The sequence below is a fragment of the Crinia signifera genome, chromosome 19 (assembly GCF_055691185.1).
Source record: "Crinia signifera chromosome 19, ASM5569118v1, whole genome shotgun sequence".
Taxonomy (NCBI): Eukaryota; Metazoa; Chordata; class Amphibia; order Anura; family Myobatrachidae; genus Crinia; species Crinia signifera.
In genome coordinates, this window is record NC_139226.1 from 41,673,030 (window position 1) to 41,694,678 (window position 21,649).

The 21,649-nt window shown below is 46.8% G+C and overlaps 1 protein-coding gene across 2 annotated transcripts in view; it reads left to right on the forward strand.

Moving 5' to 3' along the window:
* SHANK1 (SH3 and multiple ankyrin repeat domains 1) overlaps nt 1-21,649 on the forward strand; it is a 463,174-nt gene that overhangs the window by 421,913 nt on the left and 19,612 nt on the right. For both annotated transcript variants that reach the window (XM_083162439.1, XM_083162440.1), the window contains exons 16-18: nt 6,764-6,888; nt 10,399-10,534; nt 12,276-12,356. In XM_083162439.1, the coding sequence (XP_083018565.1) occupies nt 6,764-6,888; nt 10,399-10,534; nt 12,276-12,356 (342 nt within the window). The remainder of the gene's footprint in view (nt 1-6,763; nt 6,889-10,398; nt 10,535-12,275; nt 12,357-21,649) is intronic.

Here is a 21,649-nt window from a genome sequence, read left to right on the forward strand (position 1 = left end):
GGGGTCTTGTAGTGAGCCCCTGGTGTCTGTCAGGTGACCTGAGAGCTATGTCTCAGGAGCCGCTGTGATTTAACCCACCAGGGACCCAGATGCAGCAGGTGGAGGGGGTCTGGGATCTTTACTCACCCCAGTGATAGAGTGGAAGTCCGGGAGGGGAGTCAGGTCCCCGGTGATCAGATAACGCAGCCCCGGCTGCCTTTTCAAGATGGCGGCCGCCCGTTGTGGAAGCTTCCCTCTGTCGTGAAGCAGCTCCCGGCTGGTGATCGCGGGGGGCCCGGTGCCTGCGTGCCGCCGGCAGGGCCACCAAATCGCCGCTCTGCAGGGAGGTTGAGCCTGGAGGCAGCCTCTGGGAGTGCCTATTTCGTCTCCGGCGGGCCGCCGATCAAATCTAGCCCCCGGCTTCAGAGGCCCGGGTAGGCCGCAACCCGCGAGAGCGCACGAGACGCTCCCCGGCTCTGCAGCAACCACCCGGACGCTCCAGGGGGATAGCCGGAGTAGAGGTGAGGTGAAGGGAGGGTCTGATGTGTGGGGAATTAGCTGGCAAACGTCCGGCTGGGGAGAGCTGGACGGGAGCTCGGGCTATGCACGTCTGCTCTCCTCCATTGCTTGGCCACCAGTAATTTTTTTTTATATACAACATTTTTTAAAAACATTAGACAACAAATGTGAGCAACGCCGGCATTTTTAGCAGATATTTTGCTCATCTCTCACAGAGATGTTTGCACTCAAAGGTTGAAGAGATGTGGAGTAATTAGCTGCCCATTCCAGCAATTCCAGGACCTAGGTAAGAAGGTTGGGAAAGCAGCAGAGAAGCACATTCCAGCCACACCTGATTTAGGCCCATAGACAAAAATTGGCTGTCAGGTCCTCATTACCTTTCATGCACTCATAGGGTTAAGAAGATAATATATACAATAAAATATACAACATATTACAATATACTTGTAGAACATTTGGCTTCCTTTAATGCTGGGTACACACCAGAACGACCATGATCGTCAGAGGTTTGTGAAACAATCATACGATGTTCGCACGATCTTGATGGAGCCTACAATCTGCACACAATCTTCTCACGATCTTCACCCAATCTAATGTAGATTGACAAATCTTTAGTACAGCTGGTAAAATCTCCACAACCACCAAACGACTGGCTGGGGTGTGCATCAGATCAGAATCACATTGAAAACATGCCCAATTCTGCTTTTTTTTTTACATACAATCGGTCGAAATTGCATCGAAATTAGGGGAATTGAGCCCAAATTGTTCTGGTGTGTACCCAGCATTATAGTCATCCACATTGCATTAGATATTCTGATTGTATGTATATTATCTATGCACTGTCTGTATACGCAAGTCTTCAGAATTGTTATAATGTCCCCCAATTACGGAAGTATTGATGCGCATCTTTTGGGTATTACGTAGCTTCTAGCCTATTCCGAGCAGGAGTTTTTTTCTGACATACAATCTGCTGTACCCAGTGGCGTAGCTACCTTTTGGGCGCCCCCCCGCCGTTAGGGGGGGGGGCCCCCGTCGCCGCCGCCCCGCCAAGCACCCCTACCCCGCCGCCCATGCAAACCCCCCCTCAATCCCCCACAGTGACAGCCTTACCTATCGCGCTGGTCCCGGCGGCTCCGTTCTTCTGCTGAGGACCACCAGATAATGGCCGCCCCCATACAGCAGACAGTTTCAGAGAACTGTGCGCTATATGGGGGCGGCCATTTTGTCGTGGTCCTCAGCAGAAGAACGGAGCCGCCGGGACCAGCGCGATAGGTAAGTCTGCGGGGGATTGAGGGGGGGTTTAACTATAGCACCGCTGCCCCCGGCGCCCCCACATGCACAGCGCCCCCCCCGCGGTGCTATAGTTACGCAGCTGGCTGTACCATAGACGACCTTCGTTTCCTTGTCTGTGTATTAAGGTGTCCGCACACACTGGGCCTAATTTTTGTCCACACGCAACGCTGCAAAATTCTCAGCATTGCATGTGGATGAAACGCCACCTGCCATCGCACAGCCACCCGCCGCTCGCACAGCCGCCCCCCCCCCCCCTTCGCTTAGAGAATTTGCCCACATGGCTGCGAATGGATGTTTTGCATAAACATCGATTTGCAGCCTTGGGTGCGGGGGCCAAATCATTGGATGGTTGCTGACCATCGAATGCTTTGGAAGGTGCAAAACTAAGACACTCTCTGTTGTCTTAACTTTGCATGCTTCCTGTACGGAAATAGGGCGGGCAGTTGACATCTGGTGATTTCCATGGGAATGCCATAAATGGGCATGTGCGGACGTATTGAACCAGAATAAGGCCCACAGTGTGATTCTTGTATGCGATTTGAACTTTTTAGTTCACATCGCATCGTGTCTAGTTCAAATTTCACCCTGTGTATGGAATCTCATGCGATATGTACTTTACATATTTAAATTACATATTGTAGCGCAGTGTATAAAGTACTGTACAATTTGCATAGCACGGAAGTTCAAATTGCATAGCACACATTGGGGCAGATGTACGAAGCCTGATAAAGAGATAAATAGGAAGGTGATAACGCACCAGCCAATCAGGTGTGTTTAAAATATGTCATTTGGGAGTTGATGTCCCAAGTCAAATAACTTTTGTCCCTATTCAAAGACAAGTTATGCATTGCATTGAATGGGTCTTATTAGAGAAAGGCTAGTGGGCTGAGGGGGACTCTGTTATTCAGAGGGTCCCAGGGAATGTGACTCCCTCTTAATGGGCCAGATGTACCAAACTTCAAAAAAGTGATAAAGTGTAGACTAATAAAGTACCAGCCAACCATCTGTCATTTTTCAAACTCTGGTACACTGTAACATGGCAGTTAGGAGCTCATGGGCTGTTACTTTATCACACTCCACTTTATCACTTTGTGAAGTTTAGTACATCTGGCATAATATGATGTGATGCACCCCCCTTTTTGTTTGCCAAAAAGAAAAAGATGAAATGTTACAGTCTATATCTGTGCTGTGCTGATTTATTGGGTTCTCCTATTAGCTAATAACACCAAGCTGGAGATCCTCCTATAGTAAATGGGCTGTCCTTTGTGTAGGGTTGTCACACCCCTCCCCTGTTCATTTCCCATTGACATAAATGGGAATGTGGCGGTGGAAGGGCATGGATAACATCTAAGCTTATGTGTAGAGGACCTTCAGTACAGATACGGGGATTCCCTCTGCCAGACCCCAACATACTCTGGAGGTCCCACCAAATTGCTGTTTTGATGGAGTGCATTCTGGGGGCGATTCAGACCTGCTCGTTGCGGGCCGAATTCGCTCCCCAGTCTGATGTTTGATATTTGCACATGTGCGAATATGAGCATGTGCAAACCCCCGGAGCGAACGCCTATGGTTTGTATCACACTCACCAGGGAGTGCGCCCAGTGATAGGGCAGGGGAACGTGCCCACAAAAACACTGTGCGGCCGCATGCGAGTTGATGTATAAGTTTACACATCGTCTCACATGTTAGTGTGGGGATTCGCTCCGTAGAGGGTGGTGCTTTTGCCAGAGTGGCCTTTACCCGCTCGCTAGGCAGCAATAATATGCTGCCTAGCGAACCTGAATCAGGCCCTTTGTGTCTTTTTGGTATCTTACTCAACTCAGGAATTGGATTTTAGTGGATTTAAGTGTCTTTAATGTGGTTTTTCAACCATAAGCAGCAGGTACAGACAGAACTATGTTTACAGATTACTATGTCAAACAGTTGGGGTATTGAAGTGTAAAAGTTATTGCGAGGACACACTTATACCCATTTTACACCATCGCAAAAACCCAGGTTAGCGGCGGGTCAGACCCGGGTCAGCAGCGGTGTAAATGTGTCAACACGTGTCCCTTTACACGGGACTTCAACCCAGGTTCTGACCTGGGTTGAACACGGCTAGAACCTGGGTAGAGGGCAGTGTAAACGGTATGCCGGGTCATCGGACCCGGCTCCGGTTTACATAAATGGGGGAAGCCCAACCTCCGGACTGCAACATCCACAGGTTGGGCGGGGGACGCACACAGCCTCCGCTGCTGTCTGCTATACTGTGCATACAGCAGCGGAGGCAGGGAGGAGGTACATTGATGCCTGTGTGCGGCATCCATTCACCTGGGGGATGGGGGGTGCACGGGGTCTGGGGGCAACCCAGCAGCTTACCTTGGTGCATGGCGATCAGCGGTCCCGGGGGGGGGGGGGGGGTGATCGGTGTAAACTGTGAAAATCACAGATCCGGCCTGGCTTGGATCTGTGGGTACTCTTTACTTAGAAGGGCGCCCACGATTTTGATCGTGGGCATCGTTAGTAAAAAATCTCGGGCATTGAATGCACTAAAAAATCGGGTGCGATCAACCGACGAGATGCCCGAGATTTCCCATAGGGAACAATGTTAAATGTCTCAATTGACCCAATTTTCCTGTTCAATGCCTCAATTGACCCGATTTTTCCATAGGAAACAATGTTAAATGGGCCACAGAGGCCAAATAGGCACCCTGAAGTGTATAATGGCCACCCGAATTGTTAGCGCCACCCCACGATCAACGTCAACCCGATGTGTGGCGAGCGCAGCGAGCCCGCGAGGGGCGGCGGTACGCGTCCTACGACCTTTTCATACCCCGACTATCCACGTCGGCGTGGAGTTGAAAATAGAAAGTGTGGCGAGCGCAGCGAGCCACCGAGCCCGAAGCGTGGCGAGCGCAGCGAGCCCCGCGAGGGTACGTGGACAGCTGTGAAGCCCGCGAGGGGACGCGGATACCTGTGAAGGTATCCGCGTCCCCTCGCGGGGCTCGCTGCGCTCGCCACGCTTCGGGCTCGCTGCGCTCGCCACGCTTCGGGCTCGGTGGCTCGCTGCGCTCGCCACACTTTCTATTCTCAACTCCACGCCGACGTGGATAGTGGGGGTATGAAAAGGTCGTAGGACGCGTACCGCCGCCCCTCGCGGGCTCGCTGCGCTCGCCACGCTTCGGGTTGACGTTGATCGTGGGGTGGCGTTAACAATTCGGGTGGCCATTATTCACTTCAGGGTGCCTATTTGGCCTCTGTGGCCCATTTAACATTGTTTCCTGTGGAAAAATTGGGTCAATTGAGGCATTGAACAGGAAAATCGGGTCAATTGAGACATTTAACATTGTTCCCTATGGGAAATCTCGGGCATCTCGTCTGTCGCATCGCACCTGATTTTTTAGTGCATTCAATGCCCGAGATGGCCGAGATGGGCGCCCTTCTAAGTAAAGAGTACCGATCTGTGTTCCTAATGGCGGGTTGAATCCGGGATTTTTGGTGTGTAAGGGGTATTATTAGGTTATGTCAGATACATGTTGCTAATTGTTTATAATATAATACTACAGTAATTGTGAGTTGCACCTACTTCATTCAACCAGATCTGATTAATTATTGCAGAGAAATACCAAATGAGAAGATCCTAGGTGCTTCAGAAAATGCTCCGGTACTTGCGTAGTTTCACGGTGGCAGTTACGTAGTCAGCGTAGTGTCCCTGTCAGAATCAGCGTAGTGTTCTTGCTGCCCCTGTCAGATTCCCGCGGCCAGCGTACTCAGCGTCCCTGTCAATATCCGCGTTGTGTTCCCACAGCCAGCACAGTCAGTACATTTGCGGCTATCCAGAGCTTACATATGACATGACAGGTCTGAATGTGTTCCTGAAACACCCCCTCTATCCACACCTGCCTGAAGCGTGGCGAGCGGACGCGGTACACGTCCTCCCGACCTGTTCGTACCCCCACTATCCACGTCGGCGTGGAGTTGATTTTATAAAGTGTGACGAGGGCAGTGAGCCACCGAGCCCGAAGTCTCTTGACATGTATTTCTTGGCCCTTCGCGGGGCTCACTGCGCTCGCCACACTTCGGGCTCGGTGGCTCGCTGTGCTCGCCACACTTTATAACATCATCTCTACGCTGATGTAGATAGTGGGAGTATGGACAGGTCACGATTCGGGCTGGCGTGGATAGTGGGGGTTTGAAATGGAGGCATTTGCCAGTATGTAACATGGAGCACTCGCAAATGCTTCCTTTATTGTGCATGAGACGCACTTGCGCCCTCACCCCCCTTTGTGCACGAGACGCTCAAACCCCTAACCCCGTCTCCCTGAAGTGGAAATGGGCAGGGTTGCCGCACCCTGCCGCAAGAATTACTGAGACGCACAAGCGTCTGAGACGCTTGTGCATCTCAGGCAGATGTAGCGCCTCTAACGCCGATGTCCGCCAGCGCAGGGGATCTGGTGGTTACCGGCGCTGTGTGAGAGGTGCTCACTAGGCTTGCCATGGACACCTGGGAACAGAGCTGCAGTTCGTGGGGACAGTACAGTGACTACGCTGCTTGACAGGCAAACACCGCTGACTATGCAGGGCTGCCGCGGAGACACTACGCTGACTACACTAGCCTACGCTGAAAATGTAACGTAGCCTGCCGCCGTGAAACTACACAAGTACCAATGCTCCTAAGCTTTTTCAGTGTATTTTTCCACTTGGGTGTGATCAAAGACATCTGTGTGCCTTTATATGTCTACAGGTGTAAGCAATGATGTACTGCATATAGAAGTTTCTACACCCCTGATAGTCACACCAAAAGAAAGCATTAACCACCATTTTAAGATATATACTGTATGTACAGTATATGTTCATCTGGATGTACTGTAGCCTTATATTATATACCGGTGAGGGATATGTACGCACTGTATATAGGGTGGAAGTGCTCTGTGACCCTGACACAAATGATGACACCTGGACGGTTATGTTCTATTATTATGTTCCATTACAGCACAAACCCCAATTGAAGAATTCACTCCCACGCCGGCCTTCCCAGCGCTCCAGTACTTGGAAAGTGTGGATGAAGGGGGAGTGGCCTGGAGAGCAGGGCTCAGGATGGGGGACTTTTTAATTGAGGTACAGTAACCATAGTTCCATCTGTTTTATGAATGATTGCGTATGAATGGTCAGGACACACATTTCTTCAGTCTTTACAGTCATTTGCACACAGCATGGTATCTTCTATGAACACTAATGCCCAGTTCTCAAAGTCGGTCCTCAGTGCATGTTTTACAGATCTCCTCTCATAATCACAAGTGAATTAATTCGCTCCACCTGTGGATCTTTTAAAATGTGTCAATGAGTAATGAATGCACCTGTGCACCTGCCGGCTGACCGGGGAAAACATGAACTGTGTGGGGTCCTGAGGACCGAGTTTGAGAGCCCCTGCACTAATGCATACTGGTCTGTAATAGCATGGCAAACATGCTGTATCCAATGGAAAGGAATCAAATATTAGGTTTATTTTTCCCAATGCTTATGTTTCCAAAAGCTGGACATACAGATGGAGACTCTCTCATTCAGCCACCAGCCCCCGCTATCCTCCGGAAGGGGACGTGTGCACACGAGACGCTCGCGCACCCCATTCCAACGGAGCTCTCCGCCGACTCCCCACACCACTCCACCCCCCAGCGGCGTAACTATAGCACCGCAGCCCCCGCGGGGGGGCGCTGTGCATGTGGGGGCGCCGGGGGCTGCGGTGCTATAGTTACACCCCCCCCCTTCCCCAAACCCCCACAGACTTACCTATCTCGCTGGTTCTTCTGCTGAGGACCACCACAAAATGGCCGCCCCCATATAGCACACAGTTCTCTGAAACTGTCTGCTGTATGGGGGCGGCCATTTTGTGGTGGTCCTCAGCAGAAGAAGAACGGAGCCGCCGGGACCAGCGCGATAGGTAAGGCTGCAGGGGATTGGGGGGGGGGGGGGGTTTGCATGGGCGGCGGGGGATTGGGGCGGCAGGGGGGCGCCCAAAACTTAGTTATGCCACTGCCACCCCCCCAACCCTGGCTGTCCCCCTGAAGCAGAGACGGGCAGGGATTCTGACTTTGAGGAAGAAGCTACAGGGCTCGAAACGCGTCAGGCTGGTGACTGATACCTGTGACATTTCTTGGGACAGTGCATACTATTGGAGCCTGGCGGGTAGCACATCCAGACTGTTACCCTGCCTCCTCCCGTGTGTGTGAGATGCTTGCGCGTCCCCGTCAGGTGGAGCGACTCTCTGCAAGCTCTTGCCAGCGGAGGGGATCTGGCGAGAGCTGGGGATGCATGAGAGGCGATCCATCTGTACATCCTCTGAATAGAGGAATCACTTTAAGGGCCAGATGTACTAAATAGGATAGTGTTCCCTCTTATTTGTGCAGTTGATGCTTTGATGGTATTCTAGTCTCCATATTTGAATATTCTCTATGTATTCAATGGTCCATGCAACAGCCAGCACCGCCCTAATGGGGCCTACACATGTAGCGATTTAGGGGCGTTTTCTAAGTGATCTCACTAGATGGCTTCGAAAATGCCCCACATCGCTCCGTGTGTAGGGCCATAGTCATAGCCCCTACAAAAATGCAGTTCTTATGTTATATGTCTGCATATAAGAACCGGTTCATGGAACATTAATATTACAGTGTCATCCATAGGGCCAGGTGCACTAAGCTTCAAAAGTGATAAAATAGAGAGTGATAAACAACCAGCCAATCAGCTCCTGTATGACATTTTTCAAACATAGACTGTGACATAGCAGGTAGGAGCTGATTGGCTGGTTGTTTATCACTCTCCATTTTATCACTTTTGAGACTTAGGGCATCTGGCCCATTGACAGTAAAAGAGTAAGGCCTCATAGTGTCCACATACAGTAGCCACAATATTGTATGATTGCTACAAATCACCAACAGTATGAGTGGGTACAGAATCTGTAAGACAGGGTAGTGCTGACATAAAGTAATTATGTACTAAATACCAAGGACTGGCCTGGACGCTCTATCTAAAGCCGATGGAGTCTCCATTTATATATTAAAATGGATAGAATTAAGGGTAAAAATCTCAGTCAGCATTCCCAGTGTAGAGGCAATTCCAGTTACCAGTAATCTCCTCTGGCACATTTTCTGTTAAATTAAAAATAATATTAATGAACATATTGGAGATTATGGTTATTTATATTTTGATCTCTGCCACTAGAGGGCGCAGTACTCAACAGGAAGCGCTATATTGCACAACAGTAGTTAGTCCATTTGCTATACATTTGTGACTCAGAGTCCTATGGAAGCTGTACCATATTATTTATCTTTATTGACCATGGACCATTATCAGATTGTGGCAAGAATTGGGTACTTAAAAAGTAATTAGTGCATGTACAGTAGCTCTTCAATGGACACCAAACTGTGTTGGCCCATTGATATCATGGCCTTATGTCTCAGTCCTACAGATGGAGCCCCTCTCATTTAGACAGGGGCTGGCGGTAGATTCTCCAGCTGCACGTGCATCCCCTTCAACTGGCACTCCCCACGGGTCCTCGTCGCCGTCCCCAACCTCCCTTTTTTTTTAAAGCAGCAATCAATTACACGGCAAAATCAACCTGGTTTTGCAGAGTAAATGATTGCCGCTTTAAAAAAATGGGAAAACTCTCACAAAATCTCTCACTTTCTGATTCTCGCACCCTATTACTTGTCACCCTTTTGTACACATGATGGCCTTTATTCAGATCTGTTCGCAGTACAAATTTGTTCTCAAAATGGGCAAAACCATTTGCACTGCAGGTGGGGCAGATGTACCATGTTCAGAGAGAGTTACATTTGGGTGGGGTGTGTTCAAACTGAAATCTAAATTGCAGTGTAAAAATATTGCAGCCAGTATTTACCCTGCACAGAAACAAAATAACTCACACAAATCTAACTCTCTCTGCACATGTTACATCTGCCCCCACCTGCAGTGCACATGGTTTTGCCCATTTTGAGAACAAATTTGTACTGGGATCAGATCTGAATAAGGGCCGATGTGAGGTCCAATATCCAAATATCCAACTTCCAATATTTACCGACGTGAAAGAATTCACTTTTTTATTTTTATTTATATTGAACTAATATTGAACAGACCCTAAAACAAAAGCATTATTATTTACCATCCTTTCTGCGTTCATCATAGAAAAAAGTGTAGTTATATACTGTAATCTTACCACAGAGATTGGGGCGCAAGGATTTACCATTATGGAGACCTTTCCTGAATTAATTTGTCTTTTGACCAAAAACAATATAACTTGAGCCACCCTCAATCGATGTCAGGGGTTCTCAAACTCAGTCCTCAGGACCCCACACAGTTCATGTTTTCCAGGTCACCCGGCAGGTGCACAGATGCATTCTTTAAAATGGCACTGTGTGGGGTCCTGAGGACCGGATTTTAGTCACCATTGAGCAGCTGCCTGACTGTGCACTCTGGATTCTGTAAATATTCCTATGTCAGTTTCCACCCCCAATTCCCCAATTCTGTTTCATTAATGCATAACTTCAGGCAATCACTGTCTACACGTCATATAAATGTAAGAGTTTGGTAGTGGGCGCTACACTGGTTGGTAGCTGTGACATTCTCTGTTCTTAGGTGAATGGGCAGAATGTGGTGAAAGTGGGGCATCGGCAGGTCGTTAACATGATTCGGCAAGGAGGAAACAACTTAATGGTAAAAGTCGTTATGGTGACGCGGAACCCAGAAATGGAAGATGCAATGCGGAAAAAAGGTACAAGTCTGGCTCATGTTGTCGATGTTTCGTATTTACTATCTGTATTTACTGTGCCACCTCAGATCGGCGCTCTGTTGTGTTGTACACAAGGTAATATAGTACAGGACAGGGTAAAAAAGCGAACAGTGCAATACAAAACAGTAGACAAGTAACAAATAGCAACCAGGCCCCTTGCTCCCGCTGCCTAACCCTAACCGCTCCCTCCGAGAGACTAACCTTAACCACTCCGCCACACAGCCTAACCCTAACCGCTCCCTCCCAGGGCCTAACCATAACCACTCCCCCCACACAGCCTAACCCTAACCACTCCCTCCCAGGGCCTAACCTTAACCACTACCCCACGCAGCCTAACCCTAACCACTCCCTCCCAGGGCCTAACCTTAACCACTCCCCCACGCAGCCTAACCCTAACCACTCCCTCCCAGAACCTAACCTTAACCACTCCCCCACACAGCCTAACCCTAACCACTCCCTCCCAGAGCCTAACCTTAACCACTCCCCCACACAGCCTAACCCTAACCACTCCTTCTCAGAGCCTAACCTTAACCACTCCCCCCACACAGCCTAACCCTAACCACTCCTTCCAAGAGCCTAACCTTAACCACTCCCCCACACAGCCTAACCCTAACCACTCCTTCCCAGAGCCTAACCTTAACCACTCCCCCACACAGCCTAACCCTAACCACTCCTTCTCAGAGCCTAACCTTAACCACTCCCCCCACACAGCCTAACCCTAACCACTCCTTCCCAGAGCCTAACCTTAACCACTCCCCCACACAGCCTAACCCTAACCACTCCTTCTCAGAGCCTAACCTTAACCACTCCCCCCACACATCCTAACCCTAACCACTCCTTCCCAGAGCCTAACCTTAACCACTCCCCCACACAGCCTAACCCTAACCACTCCTTCCCAGAGCCTAACCTTAACCACTCCCCCCACACAGCCTAACCCTAACCACTCCCTCCCAGAGCCTAACCTTAACCACTCCCCCACACAGCCTAACCCTAACCACTCCCTCCCAGAGCCTAACCCTAACCACTCCCTCCCAGAGCCTAACCTTAACCACTCCCCCACACAGCCTAACCCTAACCACTCCCTCCTGCAACCTAATCATAACCATAAAAACTGCCCTCACCACAGCCTAACTCTAACCTCCCATTCTGCTGTCTAACCCTAACCTTCCCTACCCTTGGACCTAACCCTTACCCCATCCCCTGTATTCCCCAAGGGGTACTTACTGTGCCCCCAAAATGTGTCAGTATTCTGTCTATCAATCAATAGGGACATGGAATTCTGACCGCATCACTTTACTGAATGATAAGCTGAAAGCAGTGTCTTCATGAGAAACGCTAAAAACTCATTGTGGACATACCGTAAGGGTTAAATCAATTGACAATATCTGACACAATTGTTCTCATGTAACTGTATAGATTATCGGTGCTCAAAAATGCTGCATTACAAATCTCTAAATATCAATAAGAAACTGTTCATTAACAATATTTCCGATGGGATGTTACGATGGGCAACAAATCTATCTTTTAGAAGGTACTAAATAAATAAGCATCAGATTCTGATTGGTTGCCCATAGCAATATCCCATCTGAAATATAACTCCCATCTTAGTAAATTAACCCCTCTGAATCAAAATTGAGAGCCCATGGACTAAAGTGCTTTTACTGTCTATAGTACTGTATGTTGAGATTTGCTCTTACAATCTTCTGTTTCTAAACTACTCTAGTACCCCAGCAAACAAAGCGCGTTACCCCACCAGCAATATCACTGCGCTCCAAATCGATGACATCAGAACTAGAGGAAATGGGTAAGTGTTGCTGTCACATTGCGTGGCTTACGCTCTGGCATAATAATCAGCCACCCTGCATGAATGCTTCTGTTCACCGTGGTGGAGTGCTTAAGTGCATGCTTCGTTGCATGGTTCCAGCATCAGTTAACCCTTTAATTAAAGCAGTGCCATTTGAAAATGTTTTGGGCTTCTATGGTTAGAACGAAGATATATATACAGATGGAGCCGCTCTCATCAGAACGGCTCCTGGCGGGATAAGCGCCACCCAGCACCACGGAATAAGGCACCTTTGCGTAGGAGACGCTCGCAAGTCCATGATTGCTAATGTGCCAGCTGCCTGATCCGGGTGAATGGTGCTGCGCCAGCAACGATGGGGCTGGCCGCATCTGTATCGAGCAGAGATTATTACTTAACCCTTTGAGTGCCAACGCTGCTATGAGAGATGGGCAACATATCTGCACAAATGCCAGCACTAAATGCCAGCAACTAAAGTGATAAAAATGGCAGGGCCTTAGTCAAGGAATAGGAATCAGCAACATTGGCACTCATAGGGTTAATATATTATTTCTATATAAATATTCAACATAGCGCGTGCCACAGCCTCGTCTACCTTAGTCTTCTGTACACCTGCACTGCAGGAACATGTTAGCCCGTAGTCATAGCACCAACTTGGTTTTGTCTTATGCATTGATATTGCTGTACAAATACAGGCTAATTCCCCAGAATAACGCCCATACCTGCATGTTGCAGCAGGCTTGTGCATCAGCCCCTATGAGTTGCCAACCATAATGTAATGTGAAATATCATTCATAGATTTTAATAGGTCAATGCCCCCCTAACCATATGGCAGAGGTTCCCAAACATTGTCCTCCAGGCACCCTAACGGCCCAGGCATCCGTGGCTCAGCACAGATGGTTGCATAACTGAGGAACTAATTAAGTAACCTGTGGCCAAGAATGATATACTGTACTTAAATCCTGGATCGTTGCGATGCCTTGAGGAACACGTATGGAAACCTCGGCCATATGGTTTTATGAACATTGTTATACTGTAGTCTAAGGTACGATTCTAAATTAAATTTAAAATATACAAATCACATTGAATTTAAAATAAGCAAAGGTAGCAGGAGATGCCTATATGAAATGGACAACTCGTGCAGTGTCTGTAGGTGCTGCCTCATGTTACCATTGCGATTATCAGGCTGCATAAGCCGAAGCCTACTCACCCTGGGCGGTTAATGTCTGCATGCAAGGCTAGGAAATCTCAGTGTAGCCATACAGTCCCTGGCATTCTCCCAGACACGCCCCCTGCTTTACCCCCGCCCCCTCAGTGTTCTGCAGTGGACTCGCAGATGAAGGGCTGCACATGCCCATTACCGATTGTGCACATGCGCAGCCCTACCACCATTGGAGATGTGAGAAAATCCCTGCGTCAGGCCTAAAGTACTTACTAAAGCGGCTTTACCACATATCTCTGCAGCAGAATACAGTTGCTGAATCTGAAATAACTCTAGAGATCCGCAGACTCCCAGACCCTCCAACATCTGATGGGAAGACACCGGTACAAATTCATAAAGCCCCACCCCATTTCCTATAATGGTGAGTTGGAGACCCCCCAAAATCGGTACAAAGCCCTTTTTGGCCGGTACATTCCACAAAAAAAATGGTACTGTACCTGCCAAAAAGGTACAGTTGGAGATTATGGACTCCTATAACGTGGCACACATCTTACTATGAAAAAATCTCCCCCCTGCCACAAATATTTTGCGTCCCCCCCCCCCCTCGACTCCCCCCAACCCCCTTGCCCCTCCACATAGTGCCGCTGCATCTGCCCCGGGACCTTACGCTGTCAAATCAGTCTGCGCTGCGGCTCTCTGTCTCCCTGCTCTCCCGTCAGAAAATGGCTGCCCCCGTACAGCAGACCGTTTTTAAGGATGCTAGAGGAGGCCTCGGCCTCCTCTAGCATCCTCAAAAACGGTCTGCATTATGGGGGCAGACATTTTCTGTGTTTCACATTTTTTATTGCAGAAGGAGCCGGGAGACGGAGAGCCGCAGTGCAGACTGATAGATTCGCCGGCGAAAGGTCCCGGGGCAGACGCAGCGGGTAACAATAGCCCTGCAGCTACACCCGGCGCCCTCACCTTCCAAGCGCCTCCCCGCCACCGCGGGGACTGCGGGGCGACAGTTACACCACTGACCTTACCAGTTAGAGAAATTCACTGTTGTAATATTCCACTTATTACTGCAGAGAATGCTGTATATTAGGGTGCTAAAAAGAAAACACTTGGAAAATGCAAGCGATTTGCACATGCACACGCGGACGCCATGTTCCCGGAGACCTGCACATGTGCAGTAGACTCGCTGCCACAGAGGAAAGTGCCCACAACGGTGTCTGCAGATGGGACATCATTAAAACACCCATGAATTTTTAAATGTGTAAAGTATATTTTATTAGCATCCGAGGGAACGTGAGTGAAATAAAAGCTTATTTGCCGTATTCCTTCATCCTCTCTTGGCATCTCAGTACTGTGCCACGGCACACAGGTTCTGTGATTTCTGGAAATTCTTATCTGTATAATCCCAACGGAAACATAATTTTCCTAAACATGAACTTCCCAGGGTAGAATGGCCGGGTACTCCATGTGAGTTTCAATGTTTGCGGGCTTATTGTGCACTGCAGAGGTGTGGCGTATATGTTGTATAAAGTCCTAGTTCCCAGCCCATCAAAATGATAGAAAAACATAACAGTAATCTCAGCGCCGGGGCGTGTGTGCACGCCTGAACGGACCAACATTCAAATTGCTCTGTTGGGCGCCATCTAGTGGCCGGTGGTACACACAATACTTAAGTTTTCATCATGCGCTTTAGCCTTTATAAAGTATTACCTCATGGCTCAGAATTGTAATTGCCTGTATCCCTACAAGCAGTGCTTGTTGTGAAGTCCTTTTAACAGAGATAGTGCAGAAGACTTACAGATGGCTTTACAAGAGTGGAAACAAATCCTAGCACCCTCAGTGTCTATGTAGTGAGAATGACGTGTAGGCTTTCTATGTGTCATGCCTGCTCTCCAGGACATAGCAGAGTATCCAGGAAAAATCTGGCATGAACTAGTACTGTCTTCCCATTGTCATCATTAAATGAAAATAAAGCCTGTTCTGCTTGGGGCTAGTCAGCAAAACTGGGTCTTTTTCGTGTTTTCTGGATGTTCTACACTGACATTGTTTAAAGAGAAACTATCACTAATATTTTGATTTGTTTATGTGTCTAAACATTTGCTTATACCAGGGATGGGGAACCTGGGCCCTCCAGGTGTTGTTGAACTACACATCCCAGAATGCACTGCTACAGTTTTGCTATTTGGCCAAAGAAAAACTTACAGGGCATGCTGAAGGGCCAGTGGTTCCCCATTCCTGACTTACACAGTTCTGTACATTGCTGGCTCGTGTTTTTCAATTTGAAATAAATTCAATTAAATTAAATATCTGTTTACATTTCTGAAAATGTCCAAGTGGTGGAGTTCTATAGTTTTCATGTTAGCTATTTACCTTCCGTATGTACTGTAATTACTTTGTATTCAGTATTGTAGGGAAGAAAGGTACTGTAGATGCATAATAAGTAATTCAGCTTTCCATTGCATATAATGCAGCTTACCCTAATTTGAAGCAGGGGGGCGGGACCATCGCGTGAGGGGAAAAGGGGCGGTTCGGGGGCGGATCCACAGTTTGGCTGCCCTATTGGGGGCGTGTCTAGAGTGAGGAGGGGATTCACAGGAGATGGAGGGAAATTACAGATTTCCGGGACCCTCCCGGCCATTCCGGGAGGGTAGGCAACCCTGTGGTAACCTGTGCAACACAGTCAATGTCCAATATATCTAAAGATATATCTGTGCATCATGCTGTGTGTATGGGTTGACCGCCAACTGCCCGTACAGCCACGCCAGGACCTGCAGGTGATTGACAGCTCAGTGGTTTGGGGCATGCAAATCCTTCCGCCCATTTGTGATGTTACAGTAGTTCCGATGTTCTCCATCCTTCTGTAGATATACAGTATCTACTATTATGTACCCAGCTATAGAAGTCTGTTTTGAGCAGTTTGAGGGGTCTCTCTAATTACACTGGCTGAATGGTTCACACAATTTGTAATGGTCCTATTTATTAAGAATTAGAGCAGAGGTGTGGATGTGGTGTTTCTCAGGGGTGAACTCTCTTCTGTATAATTCAGGAGAAGTAAGGTTCAGTGTCAGTTAACTGTGAAGTTATAACATGGTCTTTATGAGATCATGTAATAAAGCAGGGCAGGTAGACGGGATATCAGATTTCCCGCGCTGTCTTTTTTAATGGCAGGACAGGCTTTCAAGATGAGCTGCAATCTGGTTGGCCAAGCACATCCACCACAGAAGCCACAGTGAAAGGTCGGATTCAGGAGGACAGATGCATTTGAGTTAGTTATATTGCTGACAAACTAAACATACTATTGAGTTAAATACATTTACGCAATGAGAGGTCTTATTCCTTCATTTATTGAATCACCCTCATATGCATGGTGAAAGTTCAGCTTTTAGACTTTGCCGGAACAGCTGCTAAATGGAGTATGACTTTTTTTTTTGTGTGTGTGGGGGGGGGGTTATTGGAGTTATTTCCCCCCCAATCTATTTGAATTGTCCTTGTTTGTGCTGTAGCTCCTTAATTACATGGGTTAATTTAAGTTATATATCTATATTATATAAATTGGATGGTGCAATTCCTGTTATGCTTTGAAGATCAGCATTTTATTGTAATCATAATAATACTTTTTTGTCATTAATATGTTTAATATTGACATTAATTAGGTTTGGTTTGTATGGATTAAATGACTTCAGTACATCTGGGCCTATATGTAAAATGATGTGTCAATAGGAATATTTTATGTATTGTTGTATTTTATGTATTATTGTTATTATGTAGACATTTTTAGATATACATATTTAGATTTGATATACTTTTTAGGAAAATAACATTACATCAGGTTAAAAGAAGTACAGTTCAAAATACAAATAGAGGATGCATACCCACTGTCACCAACTGCCATTCCAAACTGACTCACTATCAGGGGGTATTATTAGTAGTAGTAGTATTTTTATTATTAACAGTTTCTTACAGTATATAGCGCACACATAGTCCCTGCCCCAGTGGAGCTTACAATCTATATTCCCTACCTCAAGTACACGCACACAGACATCCTAGGGTTAATTTGTTGGGAGCCAAATAACCTACCAGTATATTTTTGGATTGTGGGAGGAAACTGGAGTACCCAGAGGAAAGCCACGCAAGTACGGGGAGAATATACAAACTCTGCACAGTTAGGGCCATGGCCATAACACATGACCTCAATGCTGTGAGACAGTAATGCTAACCATTACGCCATCCGTACTGCCCCAGTATGGCTCACCTATTTGAATTTTGAACCGTGCTGCAGCCCCATCTCTGGAGTCGCCACTGATATGGACCCACAAGGCAGCCGCAGCGCCCAATTACAAAGTACTTAAATAGGCAAACAAGAACACAGTGACTTTACAGTTAAAGATAATGTAGGACAAGTACAGGGTATATGAACTTAGCTATTTCAGTAAACAGCACTGAAAAGGAGGGATTAGATGCCGGTAAAGGGAGTATAGAGTAGAACAGAGGTGGGCAAACTGGTCCTCAATATCTACCAACAGGTCACATTTTCTAGAATGCCGAGCTGGAGCACAGGTGTAGTCATATGAGTAGGAAAAGCACACGAGGGAAGAGGGCCCTGCTTGTGAAAGTTTACATGATAAAGGAACCAGACTTAAAGGGCTGGGACACTTTTTAGCACTTGGAAATAAAACACTGCGAAGTGCGGATATGAGTACATTTGTGGGTTTGCAGTTGCTCCAGAAATTCCACGTGGTAAAAGCAATAAAACCATCTTATTAAAGCCCAGCCTACTTACACTTTTAGGCTACTAACTTCTATAATGTCAATTTTTTTAAGTGTTACTTTTGTGAATTTGAAACACTTTACTGCATTGTGGCGAAATGCGTCTATATGTATTTTTTTCCCAGCAGAAGTGCAATTCTAAGGTACAAAATGCATCTCATTGTATTTATAGGATGAGGCATGATCTCAATTGCTGAGTTAATGCGTCTTTCAAGGTTTTTAGTATAATTTTCGGTGTTGGAATGGAGAACTGTCTCATGGGAACTAGGCATGGTTTGGGGATATACAGTATGAATATAGTTTGGACAGACCAATGCCTGTATTGTTTTGAATTCTTAGAGATTTTCTCCGGTCTGGTGAAATGGTCCATTCTAAAAAATGTGTCACAATAGCAATTAGTAAAGTTGTATGTTAATTTTTATTGAATTTTCGCATCAACATTCCTATCGGTTTGAGTGAGTCTAGTGAGTAGTACCATCAGATAGTGAATACTATGCTTAATGTCAGGAGAGAGAGGTGCAGAAACATTGCTTCTCCAGAGAATGTGAACTCCAACCAACATAAGATTTCTGAGTAAAACAGAATTAATTCTGTATTGTCTGATTACACGATGTCAGCATCATACATTAAAAGTATACCTGACGCCAACGCACAGTGTAGGCAGGCACTACCGGCCTAGTGACGTCACTGTTTCCTAGTGAATTGATTGGCTGCATTGTCACACATCTTGAGTGTAAGCTACAGGTACATTTTAAAGGTGAAATGAGTCAAAAATGAAATGATAGTTTCTCTTCGATGATGTATTCTAAAGAAAATTGATAACAATGGGTCGTTTTCTCTCTTTTCTTTTTCCTTTCGATCTCCCCATTTTCATTCCTCTACATGTATCTGCATTTGTGCTAAACGCTACTGTTCATATGGCTTTTTGTTTCATCCACCCCACACACTCAAACACGCACACACACAAACACACACACACACACACACACACACACACACACACAAACACTATTTTGCTTCTCCATTATATTGAATGTTAAGTGGAAAAAGGTACATCCTTGAAATTGATCATTGCAGGATAATTGAATGCATATCATTTACTCTGCATTATCTACACTGTGCTCTGGCAGCTGTGTAATGTGATTAAATTCTAGTGACATGGGTGAGATGAGTCAGCACATGCAACACTGCTCTGCGATAACGCTGGGATCCAGCTCCTGTATAAAAATCTAGAACATACAGAACTGATACTATGGCTTGTTCTACTTTCCATCCTGGCTGTGCTTGAAGCCGTTAATATGACTCCTGGTTTCTTAAGCCGTCTGGACGTTGTCTAGGGCCTTCATGGCTGACCTTGACACTCCAGCTGTTGCTGAACTACACATCCCAGCATGCTCTGCTTTTTATTTAGCACGGCCAAATAGCAAAACCAAAGCAGAGCATGCTGGGATGTGTAGTTCAACAACAGCTGGAGTGTCATGGTTAGCCATCAAGGGTCTAGGGCAGGCATTCCCAACCACGGTCTTCAAGGCACACCAACAGTGCAGGTTTTGTAGATATCCAGGCTTGAGCACAGGTGACTTAATTAGTACCTGAGGGATTCTGATTAAACCATCTGTGCTGAAGCCTGGATATCACTAAAACCTGCACGGTTGGTGTGCCTTGAGGACCGTGGTTGGGAATGCTTGGTCTAGGGCAGTTGTAGCCAACCCTAGCCCTCAAGAGCTACCAACAGTTCACATTTTCCAGACAACCTAGCTGCTGCACAGCTGCACTCATTAATCACTGACACATTTTAAAAGATCCACAGGTGGAGCTAATTAGCTCACTTGTGAGTCTGTGAGGAGACCTGCAAAACATGCACTGTTGGTAGCTCTCGAGGACTAGGGTTGGCTACCCCAGGTCTAGGGCATCAGGGGTATGAATGGAGTCATTTACCGTATTCAGTGGCACAATTAACATAGTCTTTTTGGGTATGGGGCATAGGGTCAACATACATTGAAGGTCGACAGTGCTTCGGTTGACACCTGGAATAGGTCAACATGGTAAAAGATCTACAGGGTTGGAAGGTCAACAAAAGTATTAGGTCGCCAATGGGAAGGTCGATGAGAGCTTATCACTTTTTTTTGTTCCTAAAGTCGACATAATCGACATGGACACGGTCTAATTGTAACACCCAAGCCATGCTTCTGGGTTCGGAGACTCGCTGCTCTCGGATACTATTATGTTCTCCCACCACGCCATGTGAAAAAGTCATGTTGACCTTTTGGCTGTCGACATTTCCAGTCGACCTAATGCTTGTGCCGACCTTCTAACCCTGTCGACCGCCATCTAGTGGTCACTGGCATGTAAAACACATGAATTCCCTCAATATAGGTGAGGAGCATCGTTAGCCTTTTAATATATGGGATTTGCTTTGCAAACAGCAATCGTTACCAAGTACTGTCGCCTCCCTACAAAGCCTCCCTTATTTCCCATCTCATCATGAAGTTACAGATGTGTCCTCGTACATGTAGCCTCAATATGCCGCACAGCATAAGATGCCTGGCGTGAGTGATCCTCAAGGTTCCGTGCTGCTCTGGTAACAACAGGCATCTTTTTTGTCAAACTTGAACCTTCGTTGCAAGGAAATGCAGCTAGGATGCACCAGGAGACAGTGCTGATTAATTTGATATGTGTGTGAATTATTCTGTATACGGCGCACAACCGAACTTGCATTGGAGAAGTGCTACATTGTAGCACTTTGTATATTGGCCCTTATTCAGATCTGACAAATTTGTTCTCAAAATGGGCAAAACCATGCTGCACTGCAGGTGGGGCAGATGTAACATGTAAAGAGAGAGTTAGATTTAGGTGAGTTTTGTTTCTGTGCAGAGTAAATACTGGCTGCTTTATTCTTATACTGCAATTTAGATTTCAGTTTGAACACACCCCACCCAAATGTAACTCTCTCTGCACAGGGTACATCTGCCCCACCTGCAGCGCACATGGTTTTACCCATTTTGAGAACAAATTTGTACTGTGATCAGATCTGAATAAGGGCCACATGCTCAGTCACACACAGATACAATTGTCACATATCACATTAATCATCAGCCTCCTTGTGCGTCCTATTCATATCGCGCTGTGACTAAAACACATTTTCAGCAACAAAAGATGCTAACGCTAACAGAGCCTCACGAGACTGACGCGCCATCAAGGATATATGAGAACACATCTGTATATATTAACTAGTTGTGTCCCGTTTCAAAGTCTAGTAATTAATGTCAAGTTTTTAACCACGCCATTTATAATGTTATAAACAGCAAGGCATGGCATTTGTAGTTTTTTTTAAATAATGCAAGCAATTCAACTCTTTGAGTGCCAATGT